At 38.6% G+C, this 18,018-nt stretch overlaps 1 protein-coding gene across 2 annotated transcripts; it reads right to left on the minus strand.

The window, feature by feature from the left end:
- Positions 1 to 177: 177 nt before the first annotated feature.
- On the minus strand, positions 178 to 16,172 carry LOC145478540 (arsenite methyltransferase-like). 2 transcript variants are annotated; one of them, XM_081456600.1, is made up of 9 exons: positions 15,743 to 16,172; positions 10,343 to 10,493; positions 9,312 to 9,448; positions 8,217 to 8,286; positions 7,704 to 7,785; positions 6,912 to 7,040; positions 1,971 to 2,057; positions 726 to 781; positions 178 to 632 (listed from the first exon to the last, which is right to left on the minus strand). In XM_081456600.1, exons 1-9 carry the CDS (start codon positions 15,910 to 15,912, stop codon positions 351 to 353), a joined length of 1,164 nt encoding a protein of 387 aa, XP_081312726.1. In that variant the 5' UTR covers positions 15,913 to 16,172; the 3' UTR covers positions 178 to 350. The 2 variants fall into 2 exon arrangements, with proteins under 2 accessions (XP_081312726.1, XP_081312727.1); XM_081456601.1 differs by having other exon boundaries at positions 15,754 to 15,829.
- Between the last annotated feature and the right edge of the window lie 1,846 nt (positions 16,173 to 18,018).

Below are 18,018 nucleotides of genomic sequence, written 5' to 3' on the forward strand. Positions count from 1 at the left end.
AGTTCTTTTCAGAACTACCCACACCCAGACAATCACAAGTCTCTGGAAACGTTAAATTGTTTTCTTATAGCGCCAAAGGAGCTATGCTGTGATCATAATTAACACGTCCTTTTGAGTTATCCCTTCATTCAAAGGTTTAATTCCCAAGAGCAACAGAAACAAAACAAACCACTAAGGAAACTTAAGGCATGTTTATTTCCTCCCATTCAAAGTTACATATTAAATGTAGCCCGTATTTTAAGTTATATTAGTACACAACAAATATTAAACGCTATCAGCTGAGCTATACTTCCTTCCTATCTACTAGAGTGTCAGACTCTCAGTACATCTTGCAGTTTTCAAGTGAACTTTTAGCAACAAGGACCTTCATATTCAGTCCTCGCACGCTTCGGACAACCATTTTCCTGCTCAACAGGTTTGGCACGGCAACTTTCCTGTTTAGCCGGCTCGGCGCAACATGCCGCAGGAGCGACATTGTTTGACTCGCAATAAGCAAATGGGTCCGCCTCACTGTCAACGCCATCAGCAGGGGCAGCGGTCCCAGGCTCCAACGGATGGAATTCAAGATGCTTCGAGAAACGAGATGCACAAAGGACGCTTGCCACTCCAGCAGAAACAATCTTCGGTGTTTTCTGCAAAATAAACATTAAAAGCCCCGATATTTAAACACCAGCTTTCAGTTTTGGTAACTGATCGACAAACTCCACTGAGTGTGATAAACATACCGTGAATATATTGTGAACGTTAAACTTGAATTCACTTGGATTGTCTTCCATGGAACCTAGCACAAAGGAACGATTACTAATAAAAAACTAGAACTACGTTCTCTTAAAATTAACTACTTCGGTTCATAATTTTTTATAGATTTCTACTTTTTACGTTTTTCAAAGTTCGACCTTCTCCCATGCAAAATGTTGACCTCTTACTAAACAAACGCGAGGCCGTACTGGGGAATATTGGCTAGAGGTTGTTACAGTACGGACCGAACGCAGCGAGGTCTGTACACACGACCGAGGTCAAGATCCTCCCATACAGACCGACTAAGCTCGGTTAAGATGTTTATTATATGGCAAACAAGAACAATTTACGTGGTTCGTTTAATGTTACTGGTTTGTACGTAACTGACATTTTCCTTGCGAACGGCGATGAGCTGAAGTTATTTCCGCCAAAGTTTGCTCGTCCTCTTTACTTTTTTTCTCATCAGGCTTTTTGGCACTTCGATAAATAAATATTGTAAGAAGAAAATGGTCAAAATTTTTGCATTTTACTTTGCAACTTTTTCACCGCAAAACATTACCGGTCTACAGGCCGGTCTAGATGGGAAAATCTAGACCGCTTCAAATATCGATTTCAGCCAATCAAATTAGCGAATTGGGTAGTTCCCAGTCCTTGTGAGACACAGCCTCTTACTAACCGAGCGCGAGGCCGTACTGGGGAATATTGGCCCGAGATTGTTACAGTACAGACCGAGCGCAGCGAGGTCCGTGCTATTCCCAAGTACTGCTTGAGCAAGCTAGATTAGTGCGTGCTAGTAGTTTATTATATGGCACTCGGGCCATGTTTGATTATTGAACTTGCCGGCTTTCAAAAGCAAAAAGCACACGGCTTATGACCATTTCCATGGAAACGGTCCGTGTGGCAAAATCCAGAGAAAGAAACAATCAAAACGCTAGGATCTACCACAAGACTACCTTGCCATATAATAAATTACAAAAAGTAACCAGTATAAATAAACCTCACACGACAAGCGGGTGGTGAGATCGCTCATTTGGATACTGTGTAACAGTCGCAAAGTAACGAGGGGAATCATGGAAAGTCAAAGGGTAGACCAGGGAGGGAGGGAGAGAGGTCACAATGATTTACAAATGAAGAGGGGTACAGTGAGGGTATGGTGAAATATTTCATTCTTCCTCTCCTTCCCCTTTTTTTTTCTCATTTCTTGACTCGCTTATTTAGATTGTATCCGATACCTTTGTATGTTACTCTCGATCCATCTGTCTTGCTGCCTTGTGGAACTTTGAACAGACGATACGTCGCAGAAACAAACTGTGCATCACCTGAAGTGCAAAGAATGCATTTAAACACTTAAATCATAAATAAATTACTATTCGGATGCATATGTAAACTTCAAACTGTAGAATCAAGCGGTAACTGCAGTATTGTAATAACGGAGTGAAGCCATATATTCCCGGGGGGGGGGGGGGATTCCCATATGTAAAGGTCGGGATGCTCGTCGGAAAATTTGAATTAAACACCCCAATGAGATCAATCTGGGCGTGGTTCAAGCTTTATTTGATCCCTGAAAGATACCACTTAAAACGGAATAGGCTTGATTACAAGCTGCTGTTTAGGAAAGGAGCCCGTGCTGGTAGGCCGGGCTCTCGAGCCAGGTAGACATCGACCCGTGAAACGGAAATAAAAGCATTTCTTTTATTATTTCATCGAGTACACCCTAAAAGATACTTTGACCGCTAAAAATAGTGGCGTTTCGTTATGAACACCCTAAGGGAGACCAGAATCCTTGATTATACCCCTAAGTGAGATGAATATGCCCCCCACCCCCAGGATATAGTCCTCCCCTGTACTCACAATGAGCTCACAGAATAAAACCAAGCTCATTTTTGATATGTAGACTTGTAGAAATCTGGAAAGATCAAGTGAATCGAGGAGATAACTGTGTTCCTATCAAGGTTAAGACCCGGGGAGGACTTCCAGAAAAATTGAGTGAGGGTGTGCAGCCCGCTTCCCAAAACCCTTACCGTATTTATGACCAAAATCTGTGATATTCCCTACCTTATTTATAACCTGACCAAAAATTCGAAACCTTATTTATTACCTGACCCTTAAATCAAAACCCTGTTTCAGACCTGCGTTATGATTGGTTCCCTAGTATTAAGTTACCATAAACATAATTTGTGAAGGGCTTTTGTTGTTTTTCTTTTCGATAATGATGAAAAAGTGGCTTCTTCTTAAAAACTTATCCATACGAAGGCTAGAGTGCAAAAACCATACCCTATTTATGACCAAAATCAGCTAAAATCCTCACCCTATTTATGACCAAAACGGCTGAAAAACAATACCCTTTGGGACCGCACATACCTATATAGCCCATATAAGGGAGTACCCCCCCCCCCCGGGGGTTAAGAGAAAAGAACATGGACTGTCCTCCAATCACCGTTGGTCTAAATTGGAGCATGACCATTTTGCTCTGAATTAGAGGATGCTTTGAGCACTCTGTTCAGCAGTTGGGTATAATTATCAGGGGAACCTTTTTTTATGATCTCTTGAGAGGCACAAATTTGATTAAAATCAAAAATTTGAAGCCCCTCTCAAATGTGTACAAAAATGTATGTATGTATGCAGTATGCAGTCGCTTTTTACCCAGGAATTCGCGTTTAGATCTATATTTTAAAGTCATTTTACCCTCGGTTACATATGCGCTACCAATTTGGGGGTGTTGTACAAATAAAAACGAATTTAATTCTTTGGAATCCATACATTGTGGAGCCACTAGAGTCATATATAATCTCCCGCACGACATGCCCTCTGAGGATGTAAGGAAAATAGCTAACTGGGACTCTTTATTCGACACTTATAAGGTCAAAATAGTCACCTTAATTTACAATATCTACAACCGCATAACTCCATCGTGCTTGGAGCATATAATCCAAAGGAAAGAGTCTAAGTATGACCTCCGTCATCAACATCGTGTCAGCGTACAACGTTTTGAAACTTATTACATGAAAAACTCTATTTCTCACAGAGGATCCATTGTTTGGAATATTTTAGAACCATCTGCTGCCAGCGCTAGGGACTATGCCAAAAGGGCAAAAGTCTCACGCCCTCAGAAACTTGAACTTTAATGAAGAGTCACCGCAAATGGGCCGTCCCCAAATTGACAGGGATTTTGTCTTTTATTAAATCTATTCATATCTTTTATTGTACATATCTTACTTTTTATTGTCTACATTCAGTTTTAATAATTTTTTAATAATTTTTAATTTTTTTTTATTACTTTATTAACATTTTTTACATGGTCCCATAAGCTATATTAGCTTTGAAACCCACCGTGTTTAAATAAAAGATGTTGTTGTTGTTGTTGTTGTTGTTGTTGTTGTTGTTGTTGTTGTTGTTGTATAGTCTTGTCTGACATACGGTACTATAAAAAATTGCAAGTTTGGGTCTGAAACCCAGGGGGGGGGGGGAGGGGGGTACTCCCATATATATATAACCTATATGGGTATGTGCTACTGTGAAGGGTATGGTTTTCAGGCAGTTTATTCTGGGACAGGGTATAGAAATCAGACAGTTTTGGTGTAGAATGGGGTATTATGTACCGAAAAGGTGACAAGTGCATAAATAATTTTGTCTAGACCAGGGTTCTTTACCCAGAGTCCTATAATAGAAACTGAAACTCAGAAGTGACTTTGTAAGAATTGGTTTAGTTAACAGATGTTGGACTATGATGGTGGTAGAGTTCCTGAATGGAAGATAGCTATGGTTGGCGAAATGGTGCAAAATTCACAAAGTTTATATTCATTCACATTTAATGTTGTTATTATTATTCACGAATATATTTATTCACATTCAACAACTAAATTTATATTCAAGAAATATACTAATTCACATTTAACGACGTATTTCGTATTCACGAATATATTTACTCACATTTACGGGATGTATTCATTCACATTCAACGGTTTATATTCATTCACATTCACGGTCGAAATATTGGTTCAACATGGTGCAATATTCATTCAACATTTTCTGCGCACCGTCTTTGCGCATCATTAGGTCCCAGCTCACGCTCTACAATTTCTGAACGCAATATGGCGGACGAAGGAAGCCTTATTATATGAAGGGGTAGAACAAAGACCAAAGACCCCAAACACAAATGTTACATTGGCAGGAACTTTCGATCTCCTACAAGAGTGCGAAGGGGAATGGAACACCGCGGAAGTAGGATTGAGAGAGAACATCCAAATAAGGCTCGAGTGTAGCTCTCCAGCAATTACTACCTTTCGTCAGTATCATAGGGCAGCACTGAATGAAATACTGGGAAATATATGTCTTTTGCATGGAGAATGGACACGACACGACTCATCAAACTGCACAAACCTTGCAGTGTATTCTGTGACCAGCCCTGAGGTCTTACGAACTCGATATTCAATATCGGAGGTAGTTCTTGGGGAGCAGAGATGGCGCAGTGGTGACCCTCGCCTCCCACCAGTTTGACCCGGCGATGAGTTTGTGGTTGGTTCTCGCCTTGCTCGAGGGTTTTATCCGGGTGCTCCGGTTTTCCTCCCCCCACAAAAAAATAGCATCTCCAAATCCCAATTCGACCAGGATAGAGGGTCTGAATAAACGCCCGCTCTTCCTCTCTAAATATTTTAATTCTAATTTTTATTTTCCTTCTGCAACAAAGATCGTCGGGTTTCACGTGGACAAAGCTCAAATGCTTCTTGTTTCAAGGTGGACATTGAAACGTCGTATTGTGGAGTACGGGCTTCTCGATGATTTCGCATGAGCAACTAGACAATCTCGTAGAACGTTTCATGATGAGTGATCAGTCAACGGGATGGAAGAGGGAGAGTATTGGCCATGTTGACCCTGGAGACTCTAGAATCAGCTGGGCTGTCGTAAGACACCCTCACATTTTTCACCCCTATGACCACTTCGCACCCTTGATGGCCACTCAAACCTTTGCGTCGCTGAGGGAAACAAATCTAGGACAATGCTACAGTTCTGTTATTAGTAGAACATTTAAACAAAAAAACCACAACAACAACGCTAGTATAGTTTTTTTTTTACATTGTTTTAGGAGTACCTTGTTAAAGATTAAAGGTTAATTAAAGGAAAATCATCAATACCCCCATGCATGACAGTAACCAGGCTATGGTGTCCGTCAATATGCCACAAGCTATTTGGAGCAGCCACAGAACACGCTCTCCTAGAAATTACGACAGCCCAACGGATTCTAGAGTTTCCAGGGTCAACGCGGTCAATACTCTCCCTGATTCCATCCCGTTGAACTCTGAGACCTATTATGATCGAAGATGTCCGGTCACCAAGGAATACCCGAGTCCCATAATCACTCATAAAACGTTGTACGAGATTATCTACTTGCTCATCCGAAATCATCGAGCAGTCTGTTATCTCCTCTAGCCCATGTAATGTTTATGTTCAGTTGTGTATGTTTGGGGTCGTTTGTCTTTGTTCTACCCCTTCATATAATAACGCTTCCTTCGTCCGCCATATTGTGTTCAGAAATTGTAGAGCGTGAGCTGGGACCTAATGATGCGCGAAGGCGGTGCGCAGAAAATGTTGAATGAATATTGCACCGTGTTAAACCAATATTTCGATCGTGAATGTGAATGAATATAAACCGTTGAATGTGAATGAATACATCCCGTAAATGTGAGTAAATATATTCGTGAATACGAAATACGTCGTTAAATGTGAATTAGTATATCTCTTGAATATAAATTTAGTTGCTGAATGTGAATAAATATATTCGTGAATAATAATAACAACATTAAATGTGAATGAATATAAACCTTGTGACTTTTGCACCATTTCGCCAACCATAGATAGCTATATGTAGTCTTGGATAGGGTAGGGGTTTTTAGTGTCTAGGCTAGAATAGGGTTGCAAAATCAAGCTGATCATGGTCTAGTATAGGGTAAGGGCTTCAGTGTCCTAGTGAAACACCCCTACCCAAAGATTTTGACCTCTCCCAAACCCGGGTCTGAAATAGTGAAAGGGCTCAAAAAGCATGCATCCCTGCACAGATATTCACTGAGTTCCACCCTGGGTTCCTTCTGTATACTGCAATCACCTGCTCTTGTGTTATAGCTCCTTGAGAAATGAAATGCTAGTTCAAACAAAATGAAATATATTGTTATCCTTACCCAGGGGTCTTCTTAGCTTTGGTTCAACTACAAATGGTGTGGCAGTCACCAAGTAAGGTCCATAAAATCCCACTTCTTTAGAGAGCTCAACCAGTTCCTTCCAGTGTAAGGCTCCTGAAACACACTCACCTACATATACAAGCACAGATATATGGAAAAGCAATAAGGTTTCAATTGTGAAGTAGCTCACATTTAAAAAAGAAAATGAAACTAATACTTTAGTAAAACTCATGGCCACTGTTATTTACCAGTATTTCAAAGGAAACAAACCAGAGGAAACTTTAAAAAAAAAAAAAAAATAATAATAATAATAATAATAATAATAATAGTAATAATAATAATAATAATAATAATAATAATAATAATAACAATAATAATAAAAGCACTTGCTTACAAGTCTCTTACCCTTCTACCAACCCATGTCTGCGGTTTATTATTGCAGTGAATGCACAGAATCATCTCATACACAGTGCTTGGCATGGACAAGTATTGGTGCATTTACCATAGTCTATGTTTGTTCTCAGTCACTCTTTGATTGCAACTGTATGTGGTTTGTTTTGTAGTTACTTTTTTTCACTTCATCCCTAGTCAATGATAGTAATTTTTGACTACGATAAAAAAAGTTAACTGACTAGCAGAAAACACACTACACATAGCTGCAACTTAGATCAAAAATTAACTACAACATATTCATCAACAAGAAATAGTACTTAGCCAGATCTAAAAAGAATAAATAGGTTAGAGAGATAATGGTGTGACCAATAAAGACAATTACAAAGTGCATTATTTTACCCCAGAGCACTTCATCATTTCTGGCTTCCTCAGTTAGGTTTGTGTCTGAGTAAACGTCACTGAAGTATACCTCGCCTCCATCCTAAATCAAATGCAAGAAATTTACAAAGTAAGATACATGTACTTACAATGTACATGTAAGTCACAACATCAATTTAGAGTTACATGCTCCTCAGTGCTATGTTTCAGTCTGTATGTAAGTCTATTGAGCTATTAGGCAGCATTTATCACCAGTTTCAGTAACGTGACCTCACTAAAAGAATTTCTACTCCCCCCTGGATGGGATACTGTTCATCCCAGGGTAACCTGCCCAGCAATAAATTCACCAAGTACCCATTTTCACTCTTCCAGCTGGAGGCACACTGTGAGAGTAAACTGCCATGACCAATAACAGAGCAAAATGAACCCAACTAGGGTTCCAATCTGACAGCTTCATCTGGAGTCCTATACATTAAATATTAGATTACCACACCACACACATCGTGACCCATCATCATAAAGGTTGTTTCTCACCTTGAGAACTCGATAGGCTTCTTTAAGGACAACTTTTTTGTCAGCAGTCAAGTTAACAACACAGTTTGAACTTAATTAAGCATACAAACATAGGAAAGAAAAATTTCTGTTAGCTGTATAAAGAATGTACATATGGAATATGAGAGGTGGAAAAATACAAAGGATTATTTGAGTATGAAGCTAACCTTGTAATTTAAGAAGTCATGCATAAAGTAATGTTCAGCACTCTTTACTTGTAATGTTTGATATGGAAAATTTCTTCAATTCAAAGTTGATCTTAATATTATTGGAAAGAGAATGTGTTTCCATTTCCTGATGCAAACATAATGAAAGGTTTGTGAGAAATAAACAATGTTTGAATAAACAAGAGCTCGAAACTGAAATGCAATTGGTCAAGTGATGTCACTATTGAATTTTTGTTGTTATGTTATAGTCATGTAACCAGCATGATTTTTATTTGCATTAAAATTTTGCATAATTATCCATTAAATATATAGCTTTTTGGTTTTATTTCTCTTTTTTTGTGTGTGTGACTAGGTCTGCTATTACCCAGTACATTAGGAAGATTAATAAAAGGACTTTATAGACATACAGTATCAAGCTATTGCAGACACTAGGAAGACTTACAAAGACAAAACTTTTTGTTTCTTTCAGAGTGAATCAGATTGTGGACAATCAAGTGATGATACACATGTACATGTATCAAAATAATTATAACTCATTTATCTCTGGTGAAGAAAGTTTACTACATAATTTTAGTAGCCACTCTGCTGTGCTCTATTGGCAATCTGCAAATCTGATTGATTCTCTTATTATTTTCTATTCGCTGATAGCCAACGATCTTGTGTGTGCTGCTATTAAAATTGAAAATTATTCTTAAGTTTAGGATTAAAAATGCACAAAATTGTAGGTTTTGTGCAGCTGCAATCCTTTAGAGTGTCCTTTAAAGAATTAGAATACTTGCCTTCATTTTCTATGAGTGATAATCAACTTGGTTACGTCTCATTGACTATTAGCTCAAAGAAAACTCATGCTCATCATCTAATTGTTAAATATTATAATTAACACTGTATATTACACCAGTCTACCACTTACATGATTATGTCCACAGAATTGTCCTGTATGCCTACATCAGACAGTCGTTCCATTTCACCAAGTTTAAACTCAGTGTTGGGCTTGAAATATCCAAATTGCTTGGCATGATAATCGACATACTTGTTAGCAATATCCACCTATGGTAAAGGCAAAGATAAAAGAAAATTAGGGTTATTACAGCAATGCAAGATTGCAGTATATTACAACATGACTTTGTTGTATGAGTAACAAAGCAGGTCTAAAGATGTCAAGGTATTTGTATGTCAAGGCAATGAGCTTCCTGTCCTAAGCAAGGAAGCACCACGTAGAGCTTTCCTTTCAGAGGTTCACATCCGAGTTTAAATCCTTGAGAAGGGCTTGCTTGTATATGTACAAAGTTTCAACAGATGTTTTGACATGAATGTAAGTTTCATGACTTGCACTTCACAGCAGAACTCAAGTCCAGGGGTTTCATTAAGGCCAGACTGAGACACAGGGCAAATTACCAAGCTGTGAGGATAATTTTGCCCATCTGGTTTGACTATCTGAGGAAATTTTTCTTACAAAGAAGTTCGGTTCAAAAAGTTTTGCCTGCCTGTGAAAACTGGTTGTCCTCCTGCTAAAAATGTTAATGAAACCCCTGCAAGTCAAGTCAATAAGGAATCATGTTATAGATCATACATGTAAATCAAAATACACCTGGGCTATAAGAGAGGGCTGATACAAAATGTAAATCAAAGAGGAAACATATCTTAACTTTCTGATTTCTCCAGGGTTAAAGAATTGCTGATGTCTTAAACAATGACAACAAACACCCTTTATATCGACAAAGTTAAGGACAAAAAGAAGTCCTCACAAACCGATGTTACTTGCTTAAAATTGCAATTCAAATCACAAGGGGGGTGTTACATGGAGAATCACTTGCAACCTTTTTTGAGGAAAACTTTAATTTATTGTTCAGCCAAAAGGTGAGCAAAAAGATGAACAAAGTCAGGTTATATGGGCTTGTTTTGTTAACAGGGCAATTTAATGACAAACCCAGCTTAACGTACCTGTTCTTTAGTCATATCCACTCCAGTCACATGACCATTTTCACCCACAAGTTTACTAAGAACAAAACAGTCCTGTCCTGATCCACTCCCAAGGTCCAGGATGTGCATACCCTCAAGGGCTTCTGGGGCCACTAAACCACACCCATAAAACCTGAAATAATTTTATATTATCAAGAATCCAATCAGCCTAAATACGGTTAAACTGATTACCTAGTGAGGCAGTACAAAGCACAACATTTACATTACATTTATCAAAATTCTCAACACACATTAATATAGATGCATCAGTTTGCTTGTTTAGAAGTTATCAGAAAATGATAAAATGACCAAAATAATAATAATTGTTATAATAACAATGTATTGTAATATATAATAATGTGTTGGGGTTCTTGTATGATCACAAGACCAGCTAATCAGGAACACAAAACACCAAGAATGGATTGGAATTTGGAGTCTTGGTTTTTGAAAAGGCAGGAAAACCAGAGAACCTACAGAATAAACTTCAAAGCATAGATGAGGACCAACAAGAAACTCAACCCACATGGCACACCAGTTCCAGGATATGAAACCAGGCATGCACTGTTACCAAAGCATAACCCCTGCTTCCCAGAGAAGTTTTCATACATACATGTAAATTCAAGGCTCATTATCTCCAGGAGGCAAACTGCCGATGAAGAGTATGACAGAAAAGCCAGAGATCTTGTTGAATATATTATCAAGCACAAGGGGTAAGTAATAATCAAGTAATCTAAGTGTCCACCAATAACAGTCAGCCTATTCCAAATTTTATGACGTCAACATGACCATAAAGAGCAAAACTGACAGTGAACTTTCTTACTTGCACTACCTTTGACTAGTAATAAATATTGTTAGAGCATGTTTTTCAGGGAAATCTATCTGACTAGTAATCCCAACTTCTTTTTTTGGCAAAAAAATCAAAACAGGAATACTGCTAGTACAAACCCTACTTTTTTCATGTTTGAAATTTGTGTCTTGCCAGATTCGATGCACTGTGAAAATTTTAGAACATCTCTCCGAGGGAAATTCAAGAAAATCACAACTAAGCCAAATACACAATCAAAAAACATTAAATGTTTGAACATTAAATTTTGTTTGGGCATTTTTACTGTAATTCAAGATAACACACCATGATTTTAAAAGAGATGATGGTAAAACACTATTTCATCACTGCTTGTTACATTTGATAAGTTTGAGAGAACTAGGTTTAAAAGCAGATGCAAAACCAGGTTTCAAAATAGAAGTGTGCAAAGTGATAATTACAGTAACTACCCTATGAAATCACCTAAAAATATCTACCAATCAGAGTCTAATGATCATATAGATTGTTCATCAAGTGTGGGAATGAGAATCATACCCACTGAATTTTAACAAGAGTTTAATCGCAGCATGAGTCAACTTCAAGCACAATTCATGTTCGAGCCAAAGTTAAGCTCAAGTCAAATAATTATATATTTATAATTTCATTTTTTTCTTTTTTTACATTGTACATGTATATAGTGTCTTTTGATCATAATTATAACAAATATCAAAACAACTGTCAGTTAGGTTTGACGCAGAACACATTTCCACTGATGCAGTCACAAGCTAAGCTTTCATTTTGCATTTTGAAACAATACATGCACAAGCTTAAAACTTTGGGTATTCCTCACTGAACCTTGCCATCTATTAATTTTGTGGAGAAACTTTCTCCATAACACCCATACACAAAAAAGAGGGTCTCCAATAAGTTTTTCGGGATCCAGGAATTGGTTTATTTGAAGGCCAGAATTAGCGATTCTTAAGGAAAAGGAGGATGAGACTCGGTATCGTAATTATGACCAAGACGTCAGATTTGGCGATTTTACTAGGTGGGAATCAGGAAATGTCACTTTAAAGAAATTGAGATTTGGGAATTCTGGAGACGAATTGTACAAAGAAAATCAAGCTGCCAAACAATGACCCAGTCGACTTACACACTTAATTACATCCATGTTTTCTACAAATTATACAATAAACTCTGACGCACACTCCTTAGTACGCCAAAATCACTCAAATGGCTGACAGTCCTTACGGAAGCGCTAGGATGGCATAAAAAGGTCATTACTTAGAGAGGTTTCAAAACTGTACAGTAGCTTTTCAAAGGAAAATAGAAACAGTTTTCGTTCTAATTTTATATCCATACAGACTCTTATTTTGTAGAACTCTATACAACCTCCTATAGTTCACCTTGGTCACCGGTCATTTAAGTAATGTTTTGAACCGAAATATGCAGCACAGGTTAGAGACCATTAGACCAGGGTTGAAAATAGTATAAAATTCAGTAGTCTGTTAAGCAGAAACATACTCGATTTTATGCAATTTCCAGATGATTGTTACAATGGCTGAAAAATTGTGATTGAGAAACAGTCAAGTCTGAGTTGCAACTGACAGTGACTTGCCAAAGTTATGTGTAATGAACTGTGAGTTTACCGTGGCACATTGTGATATACATCTATAATGCTCTTCTTTGATTGCTCTCATCCCCGATGGACAAGTTTTTCAGGCATTGAAGTGATCCAGAAAGCAGGCGTTGCCAGACAAAGGGAGCAAAACAGAAAAATAAAAAAATGAAAAGAAAGGAGCTCTGAAGGCCATAAAACTGACTGATTCACTGACACAACTCATTTAAAACTTCGCATGAAAAACAAATGAACAATATCATTGTTTTAGTGCAGAGAGATACACCTAATTGAACCTAATAGTCAGTGCTTGGGTCTGGTGTGAGGGAATCTGGACCTGGACTTCAAGGATATTTTCTGTTGAGGTAAGACTTCAGAAAATATAACCAGGATCAGGATTAGCCAGTTTCACTCATTCATGTTTCACTCATTCTAGTTGCTGAAGCAACACAAATGACTAGGACTGGTCTGAAGTCCGACCACAGAACCATGTAAACATGAACTGATTTGAGACCAGTCTCGGACCGCTTGAGTTCATTGTTTTGATCATGCGCATGAGTGTTGTTGCACCATTTCAAGATGGCGGATAGCAACGGAGTCCAAAGGGGCCCCAAAAGAAAATCAATCTTACCAGTCTGAGTCATGCTGGCCTGAGTTTGTACTGGTCTCATGTAATCGGGGCTTTAGACTGGTTATTTTTCACTGCTTTTCTTTACTGCTAAAAAAGATGACACTGCGTATCGTGTACTGCGTAGCGAGCATAAAACACAGCTACAGTCGAAGCTCGATTATCCAGATTTCTCGATTATCCGGACTTTTTCTCTAGTCCCAATTTTTCAAGAATATTTATTGTCATGATCAAGATCCGTGGCAACATTCTTTTCAAAACTATAACATTGAAAAGTGCAGTCAAAAGCGAGTTTGTTTTGCTTTTAAAGAGCAAAAGCAGCGCTCGCACGCGTCGTAACTAATTTATTTATTTTATTATTTATTTAACTTTATTTATACACAGGTAAAATATCAGGACTTAAAGTAAATACTAAAATTGCATTAATTACATCGATAATGTACAATGAAGAACACTCGAATGAGTTCTGATTGGCTCAGAGTTGAGTGGTTCAAGATGTACAGTAGACCATATTGTTTTCCAAAGGATTTGTAAAAGTGTTGTTTCACGATTAAATGTTGCTTTATTTAAACAGTTTTTGTTCATCATTAATATTCATATTTTCGATTATCCAGACCCTTGATTATCTGGACTATTTCGTCTAGTCCCAATGAGTCCGGATAATTGAGGTTCGACTGTACACCACTTTGAATTTATTTGCCAATTGAATAAATTACAAATACTTGAATTAACTAGTTTCTGCATACCGCACAGCCAGCTATGGCAGGGTATTCTGTAGTTAAGCCAAACACACATTGGATATGATTGCTCTGTTGAAACAAGTAAGTGTTTTACACACACACAAAGAAAACAATAGACTACAAGTAGTCCCTCTTTCGCTTAGTCCGTCGTGCGTGACACAAAAGAAAACCGTGAGAAAAAAATGGCCGCGCAAAATCCTGGAGGCGAGGAGCACGTGAAAGGAGGGACTACCGCCTAAGCCCAAGAGTTTGAATTATGTGTTGCTCTCACAACGCAAAAATATGATTGGCTTATGTTAGGAGCGTTGACAACATGTTGTCAACATTTGAGATACCTGTGATGTCTTGCAGGAATGTTTTGGAACCAGAGCAAATCGAAGCAGTACCAGAGCAAATCGAAGTGTTGGAATCGTGCTTCGCAAGCCGTGATGTTCTTGCGAATCTGCCAACAGGCGCCTTGGAAAGATTTAAATTTATCCAGTGTTTTGTTTGGCAAAGCTCTCTGCCTGCACCCTGACTGCGAGCGTGTTAGTGATTTCGCCGCTCAACAGCATCGTCTAAGTCAGTGAATATAAATTCACTGAGCTTGGCCTTTCTGCCATCCATTTGAAAGATTGAACCGGACTCTCACTTGACGCCGGACATTCACTTGAAATTTTCCGCTGCTATCGGCAAACATTTCACCACAGTTGGATGATCTTCTATGTATAATGTATAATGTATAATGTAAATTCTCGGTTAAAACTGTGTTGAAATTTTCACAGTAACTTTTAGACGCAGCGAAAATCGTTACAAGAGGCCTCATTCGCCGTCTTCATTTTAAAACTTCTTTGACAGTTTCACTGAACGAACACTGAACGAAGATATACTTCTCACGGCATATGTTTTTGCCTGGCTACTTGAAGAGTAGAGTAGAGCAATTTTATTCAGATCTCCCGGGGCTATTGATAACAGGCGATAATAAGAGGACGTCAAGATGAGAAATCCTACACCGAAAAATCACTCGGCCGTGAAAGGGCAAACTCTTGGGCTTAGGCAGTAGTCCCTCCTTTCGTGCACTCCTAGCCACCAGGATTTTGCACGGCCATTTTTTTCTCACGAATTTCTTTCGCGTCACACACAACAGACTAAGCGAAAGAGGGACTACTCGTAGTCTAAGAAAACAATGCCTCCAGCCAATTTGGCCGCGGAGAGAATGGGTTGGCATCATGTGAATACAACAGGATAGCGCTCAATTACTGTGCCGCGAAACATGTCCAGACCCTCTGTCCAATAATTCTAGTATTTCATTATATACGTTAATTTTCACGCTGTATCGTTGAAATGGAAGCTACGCTTCAGTTTTTTGAAATTAACGGAGGTCGGAATCTGTTAAGAGAATTAATGACTGCTGAAGAATGTTTACTTCTTTGTCAAAGAAAATGTTCTTTGACACGTGAACTTTCATAGCGTGTAAGCTTAGAAAAAGGTTACATAACGACGCTAAATTCTGCTCACTGCAGAACCTATACGTAAACGGCAAACTGATTTAATCACTTCGGGTCGCTAAACATAACCTAACGTACTACATGGCTAAAGACTGAAGTTCTCTTACTTGCTGGATACCTCATCGTGTATAAGCTTCAAAGCGCTCTTGACGGCGGGAGTCATTGCAGTGTCTCCAACCTTGCAGGCGTTTGTCTGGAGGTCATCAGAAGTCTTAAGCCTTTTACCATAGTAGTCCTTTACACTTTCTTTTACTTTATCAGCGTCGTCAGAAATCATTTTCGCGGGAGTACTTTTAAGAAAGTTTTACCTTGGCCGGAGCGTTGTCTACAGCAGCCTCGACTCTAAAGCCAGAACACTTTTGTTTCCAGTCCCTTGGACGGGCACATTCTACTTCATTAATTCACGATTTTCACCAGTAATGTGATCAAAACTAAAAATCGTAACCATTCAAAAAATAAATTCAGGAATCTGGGATATGATAGATGATTGCCATATAAAAAACCTCGCCAAGAATCAGGTTTCTGCTGTTTTTCATTCGCCGGTTATTCGCAGAAGTGTGTCACCCAGTATTATAGAGCTTTGTATGGAGACGCCATGTTTGTGCCCTTCGGAGGAGCACAAACATGGTGGCCGTAAAATAACAAAAACATCTGTCGTTGAGTTTTGCTATTGAAACAAAAATTTTTACTCTAGAGCTCCGAAACATTGAAATAAATGCTTCTTCTAGTGCAAACACCGTTTATTTAGCAAAAACTAAAGCGATAACTCATCTTTTGACCTAAGCGACAGTCTTTTCGGGCCGCCATTTTCATGTCACGCGACGCAAAAGCTTGGAGCGCTCTATTACAAAAAGAAGAACTCTGTCGAGCTAAAACATTTTCAAACGTTACGTTCCTGCAGGGTCTTTTATCTGATGAAACTAAAACCTCTGAAGGAAAGATAATTTCTAATTTTGGAATATGACTACGTCACATGAACCAAGAATGTAGTCGATTTTTTTTCTCCCTTTTCCATCTTTCTTCCTCTCTTTTCTTTATTTTATTTCTTAAGTGCGTGGAAAATTTGGGAACCAGGATCGGCTTCTGATAAACGATAACTTTAAATTTTGCTCTAGTAAGTGGGATAAGCCGAACAAATTATTCCCAGTCTGTCTCACAACACGCACGCTTAAAATTTCAAATTATCTATGTGACCAATGAAAACCCATCCATTTTCTGTGATTTCTGTGGTCTGAAGATCTCGCTTGTGATTGCCATGACACAATAAACACTGCAGACATTTTTAGGTGTTCGCGGTTTTATAACTTTGATTGTAAACGCGACAGATCGAGCTAATAAAGGATCTGTACCTGTACAACTTAGTCCGTGAAAATAATTAGGCATAACTGAAAAAGGCAATGTCAAAATATATTCAGCTACAGAAAGATTAATACTGAATATTGAAAGAGCACAGCACGATTAACTGTCCCAGGGAATTTGAGCGCGATGTATTGAATACTTTTTGTGCGACGAGGGTTTAAAAGCTCAAAATTTTACAAAGAATGTGTGAGCTCATTAGCGCTTTTGCCACACAGAAATTTTGATATTTCTGAAAACCAATTTCTCGAATATTACACCCAAAGAGCCAAAAATTTCACCACTTACTAAGTTTCACAAGCTCTTTAAGTTTTTCTAATAAAATCGTGTCTAGCATGATGCCTTCTATGCGCAAAGTCGTATGTTAATGAGGAAAAATGTAAACAATGACGTCAGCAAAGATTCGCCTATACATAGCCCGCGAGCAGGCTCACCTTTGCGTCACACGTGGGAGCGGCGAAGAACAGAGCGATCCGGCGGGAATGAGTCTGGTGAAGAGGCCACAAGAAAGTGAGCCTGCCCTGATCTCTGTAATTTTTTCATTTCTGCTTCGTCTAAGCGAAGTGAAATACCATATTGATCGAAAAGCGGGAAAAGCGAAAAAACTGTCAATCTATTATGCTTGATGAGGAGCGATTAAATCCCCATGGAGTCGATAATTTACCGCACAAAAAAAAAAAAAAGTCGTCCACATTTGGAGTCAGAGGAAGAGCTGAGTGTGCGTATTACTGATGTTTTAGCAAAGTTCCAGTCTATTTCTGGTTAAATTTCCAACCAAAGACGGAGCAGGAAATAGCAGTTGAAAGTATGTTAATGAATCAAGATGTACTTGTCGTGTTGCCGACTGCATATGAGAAGAGTTTTACAAACATACGTGATCGCAAGCGGGCAACGAAACAACACGAAGGCGTTTGCCCGTTTACCCGCATCGTCAAAGACCAGATTGCCAAAGCAAGATTACTTGGAATCAAGTGTGTGTCCTTAGTAGACATAAACTTTGACAGTTTTTCTTCGCCAAAACTTTATC

This window comes from Orbicella franksi, chromosome 2 (assembly GCF_964199315.1).
Source record: "Orbicella franksi chromosome 2, jaOrbFran1.1, whole genome shotgun sequence".
In the NCBI taxonomy this organism is placed as follows: Eukaryota; Metazoa; Cnidaria; class Anthozoa; order Scleractinia; family Merulinidae; genus Orbicella; species Orbicella franksi.